Genomic DNA, 17,500 nt, shown 5'->3' with positions numbered 1-17,500 from the left:
ATGAAGGGCACAGTGTTCATGCAGATGTTCATCCGTGGCTGTGAGGCTGCGGGCTGCTCCATGAGCTGTGAAATGGTGTGTGCGGATCTCTCACAGCTCTGTCCAAATAAAACACTCTGATGTGTGGAAGGAAGGAAGGAAGACGCCTTCACTGACGGAGTGTCAAGTTACGATTCACTGGAATCAAGCTTCGACCTCAGGGGGTTCTTAGCTGTCCGGTAGCTCAGCCCTAAACACGCACGCACGCACGCGCACACACACACACACACACACACACACACATACACAAATGTATGCACACACATTGTAGTGGCTTTGTGTCAGACACGCTTTCTGGTGTTATCGGTTCTGCTTACACCTGTCCCTGTGATGAATGGCTCCCTGAGGGCGGGCTCTGTGTGTTGTGTTGTGTTGTGTTGTGTTGTGTTGCGTTGTGTTGTGTTGCGTTGCATTGTGTTGTGTTGTATTGTGTTGTGTTGTGTTGTGTTGTGTTGTGTTGTGTTGCGTTGCGTTGCGTTGTGTTGCGTTGTGTTTTAGGGCTGTCAATATTACACATTTAAGTTGACGATAAATTGTCACACAGATAATTGCGATTAACAATTGAATTGTTTTTTTTTTTGCATTGAAATTGCGATTTGTATTTCTGTTTGCCTTTTAGGCTTCGTAATCACAAATTGCACAGGGCGTGGTGTGGTCTGCTACACCATCAGCCCAATTGACTCTTATTCACACTGACAATATAAACAGCTTTGAGTTAGTAAGAGGGGTGGAAAGAGACAGAGTGACGCAGTGATCACACTGAAAGTGCAGCCGATCTACAGCATCACAGCGTGTATACATCAGGCTTGTGCTGATGCGTGATGTCAGCTGGTGTAGCCACTGTGTATGTTCACTTTCAGTCGGCTGTCCCGCGTCAGCCAGATGAAATGGAATGCATTATTGCTGCTGCCTACAAGGGGCTGGCTTTGAAGTGAACGTTTGCATAATGAATCGGGATCATCACAATCAGGATTGATTCTAGTGTTGGGTCTCTCTTGCCGTGTCTTTCTTTCTTTGCTTTCATTTACTTTAAGTCTCTCGTTCTGTTCAGATGTATTCGCTGTGATCCACCATATGGAGCCATACGTCTCTCTGATATTTTACACGCCTTTTCCATTGATTCACCAACAATCGGTCCCCCGACCTCCCGAATATACACGCACGCACGCACGCATGCACGCACGCACGCACACACACACACACACACACACACACACACACACACACACACACACACACACACACACACACGTGCAAGGCAAGTGCACACTCGCACACAACCACCTTCTCATCTTGTTTGCATGGTTTATTATGTCCGCGTTTCCATTTTGTCGCGTTGAGAATTGATCGAAACCAGAGCTGTTAAAAGGCCACACGTACTGTACGCATTCTCCTGGATGGAGTGTGTGACTTGGTGAGGCTTCGGTTCGATGGGCTATAGCACCCGAATTAGCATCTCTATGGCATGGCTCAGCACTACCATTTCCCGCTAATGAGCTCTTTGTGGTTGGGAGAGGGATTCACGAGGGAGGCATGGGTAAAAAAAAAGAAAACGGAAAAGAAAAAAAGAAGACCACCTCCTACGTGAAATATAACACAAGCACACACCACGATGCACACACTGGAGTGCACACACTCACTCAAGCACTCTTCTTGCCCATCTGTCTGTTTTCACCAGATCTATCTTTATCCATTTTATTATGGGTGACTCATGGATCTGACTTTTCATCTAGCAGTCTCAAAACGCAGTCCTGTAAACAGGGCTTTAGGTACCTGAGGATTATAATCACACCAAATCCCACACAATTATTTTGATGCAAATTATAATAAGTTAATTAGAGTACCGGTAATTAAAAAATGACCTGATGAGCTCTATATTGGGTAGAGTTGAAATGGTGAAAATGAACGTGTTGCACGTTGTTGAACGTGCTGATTTCTAAAAAAAAAAACCCATTTCTTACCAAAAAATAGGGGAGGCCTAGGCCTACCCACTTTACAGCGTTACTATTGGGCTGCTCAGTTGACTGCAATTGGATAAGTAATGATGAAGAGACAGGTTGGAACCAAATAGAACAAGAAGTTAAAGGGGTGTCTCTGTCAACATTACCCTTCCTTAATAAAAAAAATATTGATAAAAACAAAATTTAAATAGGAAATGATAAATTATAAAACAAACGTTGGATTCAAACGTTGTGGCTGATAGGGGTCTTAAAACCATAAATCAGTTATTTGACGGAACAACTTTTAAATCCTTTGCTCAACTCCAGACAAAATTTAACTCCCTTCAAGTGATTTATTTAGGTATATTTCATTGGTATCGCAGAGAACAAATTCCCGGCTAAAAAACATGTTTCAAATTCATATAAAGCGCTGGATGATATCTCTCAAAACACACGGTACATTAAGGATAAATGATAATTAGAACTAAATAAAATAATTGAAGACAAAACCTGGGAGGACATGTGTGAAGGCTGTCACAAGGGAATAAATAGCCAGATGTGGAAGGAATTTGATTGGAAACTCAAAACTAGATTTCAATACTATTTATTATTATTTATTTCTTCATATGTGAAAACACCATCCATAGAACTATGTTGGAGAAAATGTGGGGGTGAAAATGCAGTCCTGGACGAAAGTTGAGAATTTGTCCATCAAGAACAATGCAACTTGAGTTAGCGATGCTTCCAGTGGCTGTAAACTTGCTTCCTTTACAGTGAAGGACAACGACATACAGTAAGCTCCTTTCCCAGATGTACTGTACATCCCTGGCTATGTTCCATATTGGCAAGATGTGGGAACAGCAGTCGTATCGATTTCCATTCAATTTCGTTCTGTATATTTCCCCACTCTTGACCTTGTACCATTCACAGACCTCTTCTCCCACAGCTGAAGTGGGGAAGGAAGGAAGCCGTCAGAATTGCGACATTCCAAATCCAACACGGGTTGTGCTTATAGCCACGTCCCGGGCAGGCATAGTTTTACTGAGCTCAGATTTCTGGTTGAAGGACTTCAGTGTTTTGTACCATACAATTGAATGTATAAGTACGGAACAAAGAATGTTTGCTTTCGCCATCTTTGTTGAAGAAGAGTCTGGGCAATTATGTTTTAGTTCCTTTTATGCCACATTGGCCTGTTATAGCGCCACCAACAGGTGGATTTTTGCAAAACACATTTTTGGAACAAAATGCCTCAAATCATCCAATTGCCATCAAAGGCGTAAGAACAAATGGCACCCTTTTCACATTGGCCTATTATAGCGCCACCAGGAGGCCACAACCTGACCTGGCCTGGTGGAGACCTGTGCCCCAAGGGACACTTTTTCTAGTACTTGAATAAGTACAAAAACTACATCGCGCAAGAACAATGTCACAACTATGCTGAAATTTGCTGCAATAGCTATTTTGTTGCATAGATTATACTACAAAGCAGCTTTCACGATGGGAGCTGTCACTTCCTGGTGTTCCACAGACAAGATGTCAGTGCCAGTGAGAGCACTCGCCAGGGACGGTGATATGTGCACTGACAGTTGGCTCAATTGATATTCTGAGAAGAAAAAAAATGAAATAAGAAATCCTCTATGTCCTGGTGGCGTCCCGGGAGGATCTCTGTCTTAGTCGGGAGCCTTTGCCTTTAGTCTGGCGTACTTAATGCACCTCACCCACAAGCATCGCTCTTATAGTATATGGTATCCATTACAAACACACATCCAGTGGTGTAAAGTATCTAAGTACAATATGTACATCATTTCCCTCTGGAATTTCCCTTGGGATCAATAAAGGTTTATTTATAAACTGTCTATTTATAAACCTTCACTTGACTCTCAATGGCTAGTTGCCAACAAAAATAAAAATGACAGCTCCGCAGATGAAAAAACTAAAACGGAAATGTAAAGTCTGCTGGCTTATGCTGTCTATGGGAGCGGAGTTATTAGAATCCCAATATCTCGGCTTCTTCTTCCAGGCTGCATTTTGGATCAAAACAAGCTTGACTTGTGGTTCATTTCTATAAACGATATGATCGCCGCCTTCGCCGGTTACAAAATGTATGTTTTGGGTGATTTAATTAACATTCACGGGACCTGTTCCATAGAGATCTTCCACTTTCTGATTCTCCATTCCCGAGAGAAACGGCTTTCAAAATAAGACGGTTAACGTTGAAGCAACCGTGGCATTCTACAAGTGCCGGTTCAGCCACCAGTTGGCGGTGTTGGCGGCGAATGAGTTTTTAATAAATGTTACACTTTACAGTACACCACTGATCATGTCTTAACTCTCCGTGCCATGTGTATTTGACCTCCGCCAGAGGACCAGCTGCCCTCGGGCTTCCCCACCATCGACATGGGACCGCAGCTGAAGGTGGTGGAGCGCTCGCGGACAGCCACCATGCTCTGTGCCGCCAGCGGCAACCCTGACCCAGAAATCACCTGGTTCAAGGATTTCCTGCCCGTCAACACGTCCAATAATAACGGACGAATCAAGCAGCTCCGCTCAGGTAACAATTGAGCTTAACCCCCCCCCCTTTCTTCTAATGCCTCGGTTTCTTTCTCCCCCCAAAACTTTTTGTTTTAGTTTGTCCCTTGCACCCTTTCACTCTTTGTGTCTCCCTTCCCTCCGTCCATACCCTTCCCCTCTTTTGGGTCATCTACAAAGGCCTCTGTTTCCTTGTCCCTTGTCCGTGCCCGTCTATCTTGCTGTGTTTTTTATTGGCTGTTCTCCTCAGCTGCTCCTCACTGTTTTTTCTTAGCAATAAGTTGACAATGCGTCAAGACTCCCAGACTCTTCTTCTAACTCTTGGTTTACTGAATCCACTGTTTCCCCCCAACTCTCTCTGTTTGTCTCTGAACTGTCCAGAGGTCTTCCTACGCACGTCACCATCGCAGAAGCTTTAACCTTTTAACTCCAACTCATTGTAAAATATTGGCCTGGCCTCATTGTGCATCATTCGTATACAGATTAAAAAAAAAACGAAACGAAACAACAAGACCAGAACTGGTACACATAAAAAGGTTTAAACGCAGCTGATGATGGTGCTCTGTCCATTGGGAATGCCCCCTCTCTGAAATGGCTCACTGCTGTGACTAAATGAACAACGTGTGATTTCCATCTCCGTCATGGATTTTAATCGTGCCTGGCTTGGGCGTGGAAATAAAAATTGCAATACTACGTTTTGGCTGTTACATCAAATAGCCACAGTAGTGTGAGATCATCGCAACGTATTGTAGCCAAGACCCTCCCTCCTTAAACCTCTTCCTGCTTCCAGCCGACTTTGGACCCTCAATCCTGCTTTGCGTTCCTATCTCTGGCTCAACCCTGAAGCCGGAGTTATACTTGGTTGTGTGCGGGTGTCGCACATTGAAAATAGCCACGCTGTGAGCTTGGAAATTGGCTATTTTCAGTGCGTGACACCGGGGCACAGCGAAGTATAAATCTGGCATTACGACTCCGTATGCAGATTCCCTGTTCAAACTCCCCGTTTGACCTTTATTTTACATTATTTCCAAAAGCAACGAAAACAGTAAGCCACTGTAATGACTCAAAATGTCAGCATGGAATTATTTGGTGTGATATTATATTGGTATTCTCTGTGATAATTAGGGAAATGGATCGTGATGTTCTAAGGCTTTGACTTTTTAAAACTCTCGTTAGCGCACACAATGTCTGTAGATAATCAGTATCTTTGACCTTTACGGAGCCGTTAGCTCAACTGTTGAAGGCCTTTTCTAGTGAGTCAACTCCTGTGTGTGAGCGTTGGTCCCATTGTAATGCCATGTCTATGCTGTTTCTCTTCTCTTTGTATCTTTTTTTTAACCACAGAGTCCTTTGGTAAGTGCTTCAGCTCTGAGGCTCACAACCTTACTCTCTTTAATCTGTCTCTCTATACACACTAATTGCCACTGATGATGATGATGCTGCTGCTCTTCCAATAATGTGGTGTTATTAAAATGCATGGCACGCATTTTACTAACAGTCACACAAACAGGCACCATGCATAAGTGCACACGGACATAGATACACACAAACATACATGTGCACACACACACACACACACACACACACACACACACACACTCTCACGCACGCTGTACTCACAACAGCTGCCCACCCCTGGCACCTTTGAGATAATAGCTGGCTGACCCCTCATCCGTGCACCTACAACTTTCCACATCCAAAGAAAGAACATAATACCTTCTCCTTAACTCTCACCTACTGAATTCCCCCGGCCCGCACCCTCACTTATTCAATCACCCTCACTTAATCTCTCTTTCTTTCACCGACCCACTCACTCACTCGCTCGCTCACTCACTCACTCACTCGCTCGCTCACTCGCTCACTCCCCGCTGCTGTATAGGATTACTAGTCAATAAGCTATGAGCTGCCAGATGGCTGTCGGTAGGCCTCTTCTGGTGGAGCCAGTGTTTGAAAATCAATGACTACTAGGTTTCAGGCTGCTAGCGTCCCCCTGCCTGCCCTCCTCCCTGTTGTAAACTCTATCTAGTATATATAACTCCCAGTGATGTGGTGTTGGTAGAATTCGATTAGATTATTTTCACCTTGTGTGGGCACACGTACAGGCATTTCGTGTGCCAAATCCAATGCATGTACATAAATACATTACATGTATAAATAAATGTATAATCCTAAAGAAGCACCTCTAGTCTTGTTTATTTGAACCTCCAAAAAGATGGCCCATTTGCACATACTAACTCGTGCCTGTACCTAAAAGAATAGTATAGTCATTTTATGTTAGGTTGCGTTCGGGTGTTGAAAATCAGCCGTTACGACGCCATCAACACCTGCCAAAATACAAATTTGACGACAAAATCAACTCTACATTTAGTCGACTAAAATTTACTAAATATCTAGCCTAAATAACAAAAACTAGACTGGCACTTAATTATTTCAGATGACTATAATACTAAAACTAAATAAAAATCTATTCAAAATACAGTATGACAGTCTTATTTTGAAAGCCGTTTCTCTCAGAAACGGGAAGTGAATAATCGCTATGTAACACGTCCCGCGAGTGTTAGGCTATTTAATTCACCCAAAACATATATTTTTATACGAGCCTCAAATCAAGCTAGTTTTGATAAAAACTTTAGTAAATATTTAATAAAGCGCCAAAAGACGATCTCGTCGGCAAATTAGTTAATAAAGTATTCAATAAAAAAAAGCACTGCGTTAGGTAGACACACACAACGTGGATGGACCACCTCAAATAGTTCCTCTTGGCGTGGACGCACAGGAGCATGCGCATATCTTTAAACTACCATACAGTAGTAGTAGTAATTGTACAATTACAATTCAGACATTTAACAGACGCTCTTAATCCAGAGCGATTTACAGGAAGAACAACACAAGGTAATACATAGAAACAGTCATCTAGGATCATAAGTAAACTAAAACCTATCATCCGTCTAACAGTAGAATATCCGTACATTGAGTCTAGACTATAAACACTATAGAATGCTATGGAATGTCAGATCAAAGACGACCTGGCATCTGTCTGCGTAACATGCTATCTAAATGGCATGTTTTAGCCTTGGCATATAAGCCTTCAAGGTCGTGGTCTTACTCAGACCCTGGGCCGCCTGACCCAGACGTCTAGGCAGGGCATCCTTGTCCCAGAAGTGTAGTAGTGCTGCTGCTGTGCAGACAAGTACAGTACGCTGGTACAGTATATAGAAGACACTACTAGCAAACCCCCCCACACACCCCCACCCCCCAACCCCACCCCCACACCCTACCCTGCCCTGCTGCAAGTCAATGAAGTTAAATCGATAACCTATCTCCTTATAGTTCTGTCACTGTCTGTCATTCTATCTATCTGTCTCTCTCTCTCTCTCCTCTCAGGCTTATTCTCTCTCTCTCTCTCTCTCTCTCTCTCTCTCTCTCTCTCACTCTAATGATCAGGTGTATCAAGTCCTTTCTATCTAATTTGGTTCTTCTCCTTTCCAAGACCCCCCCCCCCCCCTCCCCCCCCTCCCTATACCTCCTGCTCCCTTAATCTCCTTCTTCTGTGGTACTAACATTTTCTTCTTCTTCTTCTTCTCTAATCTCGTGCATTCATTGCCCACTCAGGTGGCACGCCCATACGAGGTAAGACTGCCGGGAGGACTAACACAACACAGTGGGCCTGATTCCATTTCAACCCCAACAACCCCTCCTCCATAATAAGAGTTCACTCCTCCTCACGTAGATCTGAAGGAGCTGGTGGGGAAGGAGGGGTGAGGGGGGGGGGGGGGGTTCCATTCTGTACTGAATTGTCCATTCCGAGATACTTAGCGTGCTTGGTATACGCTAACCCGGCTGCTTCAGATCTGTGAGAAGTGTGTAACCGATGGGGGCCAGAGGGGGGGGGGAATTGGAATTGAGTGAGCAATTCATTATACAGTGACTTAATAATAATCACCTCCTCTCCTCTCATCTCGTTTCATCCTTTTTTATTATTGCTTCATTTCCACTTCTCCGCCTCAAAGTTTAACTGTGTAACTCCTCAGATATGCATTGCTTCTGTGGCATATTGTGATCTCTCTCTCTTTCTCTCTCTCTCTGTCTCGTTCTCTCTTTGTGTTTCCATCTCACCGGTTCAATGAGACTTCCTGTCGCTTCTTGCAACATCTGCTGTCTTTTCATTTCTTTGGTGTGTTGTGCTTTATCACGGGTTTCACTCCTGTGTTGCTTAGTTTGAGGTGACAAAGCATACACTGCCTTCTTTAGCCTTTGTTTTGTTTTAATCTTATATTAAGTCCTTTTTTAAATTTCTTTCTGCGGTTCCTTTGCCCTGTTCTTGACCCCACCTCCACTGTGACCACGACTAGATTCACCCACTATTATGTTCTTGAGAGGCCGCTTTTGTTTTCCCTCCCAGCTGTTAATGCGCTCAGCCTGAACAGTCCAGATGGTGAAGTCTCAGGCACACTCGTAGTCCTCCTCACACACACACACATGTGCACACACGCACGCACACGCGCACACACACGCACACACATGCACACAAGCGCGCACACACTCTGTGAAACCCTTAGTGATACAATTAGAGAAATGGACTTTCTTTTCTACTTTTTTTATAGTTTTTGACAGATTTTTGACAGGTTTTTTGACAAAACCTTTTTTACGGTTCCATGTGGCTACAGTTGTGTACTCTCTGAGTTAACTTAACACTGAGGATTTTACTATGCACGCACGCACGCATGCTCGCACATATATTACATTCCTATTCTTGTTGTTACCATTCAAATATGCCAATTCCTGTCACTTTTCTATCCCATTGCTGTCAAAAAGCCCCAAACAACCACTTTTTTGATAAAGTTTTTTATGGGCGCTTTTTTTGCCTTATCCCCATCAACCCCATCTATCAAAAAACTCTTGATGACCCTTTTTTGACAATTTTTCTATTTCCAGGGAGCGAGAAAGCGCCGGTCCCTTTCCAAGGCTTTGCGTATGTCGTTCCTTTTTTTTGTGTGTCTTCTTTCTGGCCTTTAATGGAAATGGGTTTGATGTCTTCTAATGGTTTGACATCACACAGTAACACCCGATCCCTTTGGTGGATCCGTGAGGGGTTTGGGGATATCTTATTGCCAATGGCAATAGTTTTTATATCCTTGTAAAACAAAACTTGAATTTTGTGCTCTGTGAAAGAAATGGCTCTGCACTTTTCAGCAACAAGGTTCTAAAAGTATATTGTGCTGATTTTTCGATTTGGTTGGCGGATTTATGTCTGGCTTGCATGAACGTGAACATTCTCTTGTTTCTTATAACCCCTATGTTCTTCCTTTTTCTCTTCACAACTTGCCCTAATTGTTTTTATTTTTTTTGCTGACAGTGATAGAAAACTAACGTCTCCCCATAAAACTGACCCTTTTTTAGCCCAGGGTTACACACGAGTCAGCTTGTTTTGTTTTTTCGCTGAAGCTCCCCCCTCGAAAAACCGCTCGAACCAGATTCATTTTCTTCTTAATACAAGTTCTTCCCATTTCTATGTTAATATGTCATGTATGCCAACAACGCACGGTTAACGGACATCCTGTGGCCCTGTATGTGTGATGGCTCTCTGTTCTCTGGCTGTGTGTCCTCCGTCCGTCCGTCCATCCAGGTGCCCTGCAGATAGAGCTGAGCGAGGAGTCCGACCAGGGGAAGTATGAGTGCGTCGCCACCAACAGCGACGGGACGCGTTACTCCACCCCGGCTAATCTGTATGTCAGAGGTAAGAGAGGCTCTCCGCTCCGCAATCCAGCACAGATTATTTTTATTTTTTAGTTCTTATTAATTTAATAGTTTATTAGATAGAATGTATAAACAGCATAGCACCAAAAAATACATCCTTGCGGTCTTGTTTCCATTTAGGCCCTATGCAATCAATTCATAGACATATGACCTTTAGAATATATATTCAAAGATTTGCGCCACATTTTTCCGATTTTTCAAAAATAAAAAAATCTACAATGTGCTTGTAGATCTGCTATTTTTCAATAGCTAAATTATAACATAATTTTTAAAACACCAAAAGGGGTTCCCGCCCAAAATGTGGTAATACGTTCAGAAGTACATGCCCTACATGTACATTTTCACACTCTGACTATTATTATTATTAATTCTTTTTCATTTTGTTGCAATGAAATATGTTCTAGATGTGCAACGTGCATTTGTCATGGGATGCCATTAGACCTGCTGCGACCGAGCAAGGCTCATCACTCATAATGTCACCAAGCCAAACCGGGACCCGGATCTGTGTTCATTTAACTCTGAGGTCTGGTGTCAGAATGGACCCAAATGGACTGCTCCCCGGACCATTTCATTTACACTCAATTAAATAACACACCGCGTATGGTTTTCAAATGAGACGTGTTTCTATACCCGTAGAGGTCGGAGGGCAGTATGCTTCACTCAGGCTATGATTCAACTCTTTGGCCTCTCTTCTATTAGCCTTTGGACCTGAGAGGAAAAACCCAATCATTGTCTGGTTAAGACTTGTGTCTCTCTCTACATCAGACAGGCAGTTCAGCTCAGCTCCTCAGGCAATATGAGCTCCTGCACACTCTCTCTCTCTCACGTGCAGTCGCACGCACGTGCGTGCACACACACTCATCTATCCCACCAAATCTTTGAGACATTTCAGTTCCCTAGGCCTTCTGCTCCGCTCGCTGTCTGCTCAGCGAATGAATAAAAAATAAAAAAGGAGCTTAACAGCATACATAGCATGCTTTTCTGGCTCCAATTCTGCTTCCAGGAATAAGAAAAACATACAAATGTGCACATTGCGCACATTGCACTGAACACACACACACACACTCACACACACACACACACACACACACACGTATACACTCACGTATGCACGTGCACACACACTCCCCACATGGGGTCAGTGATGTGGATCTAACAACGCTTGTGGAGGCAGTAAAATCTTGTTGGGCTGTTCAGTGGACGTCTAACAGGAGGTCTATGGAGATTGCCAGCAGTGGATTGGAGACGTATGCCCCCATGCTTCAGACAGGCCTTTATCAGACACACTGACTGATGCACGTACACACACACCACTGGCACACACACACACCGACCCAAAATAGACAAACCTCCCACACATGCACACACACACACACACACACACACACACAGTCAGTGATGTGAATCTAACAACGCTTGCAGGGCCGGTAAAACGTTGTAGTGCTGTTCAGTGGGAGTGTGACAGGCGGTCAGTGGAGATGGACCTCCAGACAGCACTTTATCCAACACACTGACAGTGGACTGCTCTGTTCTCTCCTCCCTATCTATCTATCTATCTATCTATCTATCTATCTATCTATCTATCTATCTATCTATCTATCTATCTATCTATCTATCTATCTATCTATCTATCTATCTATCTATCTATCTATCTATCTATCTCTGCCCGCTCTTTATTTATTCATCTATATTCACTTTTTCTTCTATTTCACAACCCCACTTTCCCTTATCGCCTTGCCCTGTCTCACTCCAACGTTCTCTTTCCCCTCTCTTTCTCTCTCTCTCTCTGTCTCTGTCTCTGTCTCTCTCTCTCTCTTCTCCCCGCTGCGTTCGTTCTGTCATCCCTCTCTCTCCAGAGCTACGAGAAGGTTGGTACAGCATCTGCTTCCCTCCACTGAGCATTCTCTGTTCTTCCTGTGTGTTGTGTCCAGCCTGTTTCATGTGTCAGTGTTTGGCAGCTCGCTCTTTTGGAGTCATGCGCTACACAGTAAAGATCCTTTTGCTCCTTTTTACAAATGTAACTGAAATTGGAGGATTTTACTGTGTACTGTACCATCCCACGTTGTGCGGTTTGTGTTCTGTGTGTGCGCGCATGCATGTGTTTGCTGATTTATTTTATAATTTTTTTTTTTTTGGGTGAATATTCTGTTGCATTTCAGGTCATAAAATATTCAATTGAGAGCACCTCAAAAACGCCATGAATAAAACATTGTGGGATCAACGTGCACCCGTGCTGTTGCGACCGCACGTAGTAGAAATGTACACGTCTACATGAGCGAATGCATCCTGTGCTTTGAGACATCCGAGACCACATTGCACGCCAGAGACACAGCCATTAGTCAGCAACATCTACAGCCTAAACAATAATCCACTGTATATAACGCACTATAGCCTCGCGTAGCCAGACAAATATTTTGCAAAAGAAATGGTCCCAGGCAGATTAGGTCTGGCATTGCTCCATTGTGGGAGGATTTTGTCGCTCCGCAGTAGTGAGGAACCAACCAGATTCGTCTGGAACCAGCCTATAACCAACCAGGGCCCAGTATGCAAAATGGGGCGGGGCTTATCACCTGCGACGTACGTTGCGAGAGACTCGTTTGCTGCTCTGATTGGTTGTAGGTCTAATACTCTAACCAATAGAGTCCGCTTGAATTTTTTTGTAACTGAAAACATCCTAGCACTGAGAAGAATGGCCAAAATGTAATATCTCAGTATTTATGCCAAAAATCGCCATACCGTTAAAATGTCATATTCAATTTTTTAAGTGTTGCAACATTATTCAAAAATGTGTGTTCGCTAACGCACTGGACCAGGGCTAACAACAATGGTTTATTTTCCGAGGGGAACAGGCTAAAACAGAGGGATATTGCTGGCTTTAGAAGTGAACGACGTATCGACTATATATCGATATATTGACGATATATCTATCATACCTCGATAACGATACGATACCGACATATTGCGCAGCCTTACTAATATCCATGCAGTGATATTGTCTGGCTATGTGAGGCTAATCACGCACCTTCATCATACATTCACACTTCAATGTCTTCATTTGAGTCCACATTTATGAAATGCATTATCAAGCCTCATTAATACTAACAACAGCGTGTATTTATTTTTTCAAGCTTGACATTTGGCAAGTGACTTGATGGTTCGCAGAACGGAGGTCATAACGTAACGCTTGTTTCCCGCGCCTACTCTTCTTCTCTCCCAGTGCGCCGCGTCCCCCCGAGGTTCTCCATCCCGCCGGCCGACAGCGAGATCATGCCGGGGGGGAACGTCAACATCACGTGCGTGGCGGTGGGCTCGCCCATGCCGTACGTCAAGTGGATGCTGGGCGCGGAGGACCTGACGCCCGAGGACGACATGCCCATCGGCCGCAACGTCCTGGAGCTGACGGACGTGCGCCAGTCCAACAACTACACCTGCGTGGCCATGTCCACGCTGGGCGTGATCGAGGCTGTGGCTCAGATCATCGTCAAAGGTTGGTTGGTTTCGCTGTTTCGGTGTGTGTGTGTGTGTGTGCGTGTGCACGTGCGTGTGCGTGTTCGTGTTCGTGCACACATATTTCTGTTGAGGAAAGTGTCACTGATTTGCTTGCAGTGAGACTTCTGTTAATGAACTATAGTGCAGCAATTGATTGATTGATTAAATACCTTATTAACAGTTTGCATGGAGACGCACAGGGAAGTACAGTACAATACAAGGTCTGCTGAAAGGATGAAACCAAGAGAGCTTTTCAGGCTTGTTTCCATTGGTGTGTCCTCTGATGCACTGTGTGGATGTGCACATGCACACAGTGCCCGCTCTTTATTTCTTCATCTATATTCACTTTTTCTTCTACCCCACTTTCCCTTATCGCCTTGCCCTGTCTCACTCCAACGTTCTCTTTCCCCTCTCTCTCTCTCTCTCTCTCTCTCTCTCTCTGTCTCTCTCTCTCTCTCTCTCTCTCTCATGTGCTCAGCTCTACCTAAGGCTCCAGGTACTCCGGTGGTGACAGAGAGAACTGCGACCAGCATCACTCTGACCTGGGACTCTGGCAACCCAGAGCCGGTGTCCTACTACATCATACAGGTAGCTTAACAACACCCACAAACAGCATTTTAGATGCGGTAGTAACAACTTTTATTGAGCAACTCACTTGGTGTTTTAATACGTTACAACCCACCACAAGGGGGGGGGATCGTGTGGCCAGTGCCAGTCAAATGCGCGAAATACCAAGGTAGAAGAAGAGGTCCTCTGCAACCAAGGATAATTAAATAAGGTTAGAAGCGAAGACCGTACGGTGGACTCCATGTTGCTCCTTGGAAGGAAAGAAACATGCGCAATTGAGACCAAGGAAGCTGAATGCGGAAGTGTTGGCTGCATATATAGCCCATTGCGCATGTTTCTTTCCTTCCAGGGAGCAACATGGAGTCCACCGTACGGTCTTTGCTTCCTAACCTTGTTTAATTAACCTTGTCTGCAACCAGGAAGTGCAGCCCCCCAGCACACACACAGTCGCTTCAGTCTAGGCTGTGGTGTACGGGCGATGTGTTGTTTACCTTCCACGGATGTGAGAAGAGGCATAATTAATAACCTCCCCAAAACTGGATTTTGGCTCATTTTGAGCAGGAAAAAAAGAGAGTAATACGTGCACGCGGTCGCGTGTACATCTGATCCATGTGGAGGCTGTCTAACATGTGAGTAAATGCAAAAAAAACAAAAAACATTCATAATTAGCTGATTAAATTACATTAAAGAAAGACGTAATTGCACATTCTGGCACAGGCGGGGGGGAGGAGAATAGAACGAAATCCCACGTTCCTGGCCTTTATTGGGTTAATAATTTCTGCACCGAGCATTGGCCAGGTTATTGCATGGGTGAAAAATATCTCTCTGGCCTCCATCTCCCTCCCCCTCCATCCTTCTTTCCTCCCTCCCTCCTGTCAACATTGGATTATGTAGCTATATTACTACAGTATACAGTGTAGATAAAGCATAATCCATGACAAGCCGTGTGGCTATTGGAAAATAATGCACTCAACACAGTCATGATTGCCTCTGTGGAGGCAAATATTTAACTGTGTGGCTCAGAGTGGATTATTATAGCAGTGTGTACAGTAAGCAGTGTTTATTCATATCTCGGGGCAATACTGTCTTTGTATAGAAACGCCTTTCTTGCAATAATAATGCTGCTTCTCCAGTGTGTGGGAGAAGCCGTATATTAACAGCATGGAGACTCTCCTCTTGCCGTCTCTCCACAGCATCGCTCCAAAGGCTCAGAAGACCCCTACAAGGAGATCGACGGCATCGCCACCACGCGCTACAGCGTGGGCGGCCTCAGCCCGTACTCGCACTACGACTTCCGGGTGGCGGCGGTCAACACCATCGGCCAGGGCCCCTCCAGTGACGTGGTGGAGGCCCGCACGGCCGAGCAGGCCCCCTCCTCACCTCCCAGACAGGTCAGTGACCAGTGGTGTGGTGGAGGCCCCCCCCCCTCACCTCCCAGACAGGTCAGTGACCAGTGGTGTGGTGGAGGACCCCCTCCTCCTCACCTCCCAGACAGGTCAGTGACCAGTGGTGGAGGCCCCCCCCCTCCTCACCTCCCAGACAGGTCAGTGACCAGTGGTGTGGTGGAGCCCCCCCCCCTCCTCACCTCCCAGACAGGTCAGTGACCAGTGGTGTGGAGGCCCCCCCCCCTCCTCACCTCCCAGACAAGTCAGTGACCAGTGGTGTGGTGGAGGCCCCCCCCCCCCTCCTCACCTCCCAGACAGATCAGTGACCAGTGGTGGAGCCCCCCCCCCTCCTCACCTCCCAGACAGGTCAGTGACCAGTGGTGTGGAGGCCCCCCCCCTCCTCACCTCCCAGACAAGTCAGTGACCAGTGGTGTGGTGGAGCCCCCCCCCCCCCCCCCCCCTCACCTCCCAGACAGGTCAGTGACCAGTGGTTTGGTGGAGGCCCCCCTCCTCACCTCCCAGACAGGTCAGTGACCAGTGGTGTGGTGGAGGCCCACCCCCCTCACCTCCCAGACAGGTCAGTGACCAGTGGTGTGGTGGAGGACCCCCTCCTCCTCACCTCCCAGACAGGTCAGTGACCAGTGGTGGAGCCCCCCCCCCTCCTCACCTCCCAGACAGGTCAGTGACCAGTGGTGTGGTGGAGCCCCCCCCCCCTCCTCACCTCCCAGACAGGTCAGTGACCAGTGGTGTGGTGGAGCCCCCCCCCCTCACCTCCGAGACAGGTCAGTGACCAGTGGTGTGGAGGAGCCCCCCCCCTCCTCACCTCCCAGACAGGTCAGTGACCAGTGGTGGAGGCCCCCCCCCCCCTCCTCACCTCCCAGACAGGTCAGTGACCAGTGGTGTGGTGGAGCCCCCCCCCCTCCTCACCTCCCAGACAGGTCAGTGACCATTGGTGGAGGCCCCCCCCCTCCTCACCTCCCAGACAGGTCAGTGACCAGTGGTGGAGGCCCCCCCCCTCCTCACCTCCCAGACAGGTCAGTGACCAGTGGTGTGGTGGAGGCCCCCCCCCTCCTCACCTCCCAGACAGGTCAGTGACCAGTGGTGTGGTGGAGCCCCCCCCCCCCCCCCCCCCCTCACCTCCCAGACAGGTCAGTGACCAGTGGTTTGGTGGAGGCCCCCCTCCTCACGTCCCAGACAGGTCAGTGACCAGTGGTTTGGTGGAGGCCCCCCTCCTCACCTCCCAGACAGGTCAGTGACCAGTGGTTTGGTGGAGGCCCCCCTCCTCACCTCCCAGACAGGTCAGTGACCAGTGGTGTGGAGGAGCCCCCCCCCCTCCTCACCTCCCAGACAGGTTAGCCGGCTCACCTCCGCCGCTTCCGACTTGCGAAGGCAGGAAGCAGGAAGTGTTGTTTGGTTATGGTCACAACAAACTTTACACAAACTACCGTTGTTCATGACTAAGGAAATATTATGCGTTGGTTGCAGCTTGGGTTTGACCACTGGTGAAACCAAACTTTTCAGCCTGTGAGTGACCCAAAAGAGAAATTAGATAAATGAATTTGCCTGGGGCTTTGTAAGCTTGTATGTAGAGCGAATTTTATTCTTAGATTTCCTAGATTTTTCTTTTATTTCTTCGTGAAATTACTGGGAAAAAAATTGCATTTTGTTTTTAATTTGTCAAAACAAACCTTTGTTTGTTTTTGGGAATGTTTTTTGAAAATGTTTTTAAATAATAATAATTAATAACGAAATAATAGGAAACTAAAACTAAAGAGACACATAACAACATTTTCT

The 17,500-nt window shown here is 46.0% G+C and overlaps 1 protein-coding gene across 8 annotated transcripts in view; it reads left to right on the top strand.

Moving 5' to 3' along the window:
- Positions 1 to 17,500, top strand: part of LOC308313061 (receptor-type tyrosine-protein phosphatase delta-like) — a 169,964-nt gene that overhangs the window by 89,874 nt on the left and 62,590 nt on the right. For 5 of the 8 annotated variants that reach the window (XM_080759947.1, XM_080759952.1, XM_080759949.1 and 2 more), the window contains 6 exons: positions 4,342 to 4,530; positions 10,135 to 10,245; positions 12,122 to 12,133; positions 13,483 to 13,752; positions 14,233 to 14,342; positions 15,515 to 15,712. In XM_080759947.1, the coding sequence (XP_080616073.1) occupies positions 4,342 to 4,530; positions 10,135 to 10,245; positions 12,122 to 12,133; positions 13,483 to 13,752; positions 14,233 to 14,342; positions 15,515 to 15,712 (890 nt within the window). The remainder of the gene's footprint in view (positions 1 to 4,341; positions 4,531 to 10,134; positions 10,246 to 12,121; positions 12,134 to 13,482; positions 13,753 to 14,232; positions 14,343 to 15,514; positions 15,713 to 17,500) is intronic. The other 3 variants (XM_080759953.1, XM_080759951.1, XM_080759948.1) reach the window with 1 other exon arrangement.

This window comes from Protomyctophum bolini, assembly GCF_963924005.1.
Source record: "Protomyctophum bolini genome assembly, chromosome: 3".
Lineage (NCBI taxonomy): Eukaryota > Metazoa > Chordata > Actinopteri > Myctophiformes > Myctophidae > Protomyctophum > Protomyctophum bolini.
The sequence above is the reverse complement of the archived record's forward strand: the minus strand, read 5'-3'. Positions and strand labels throughout refer to the sequence as shown.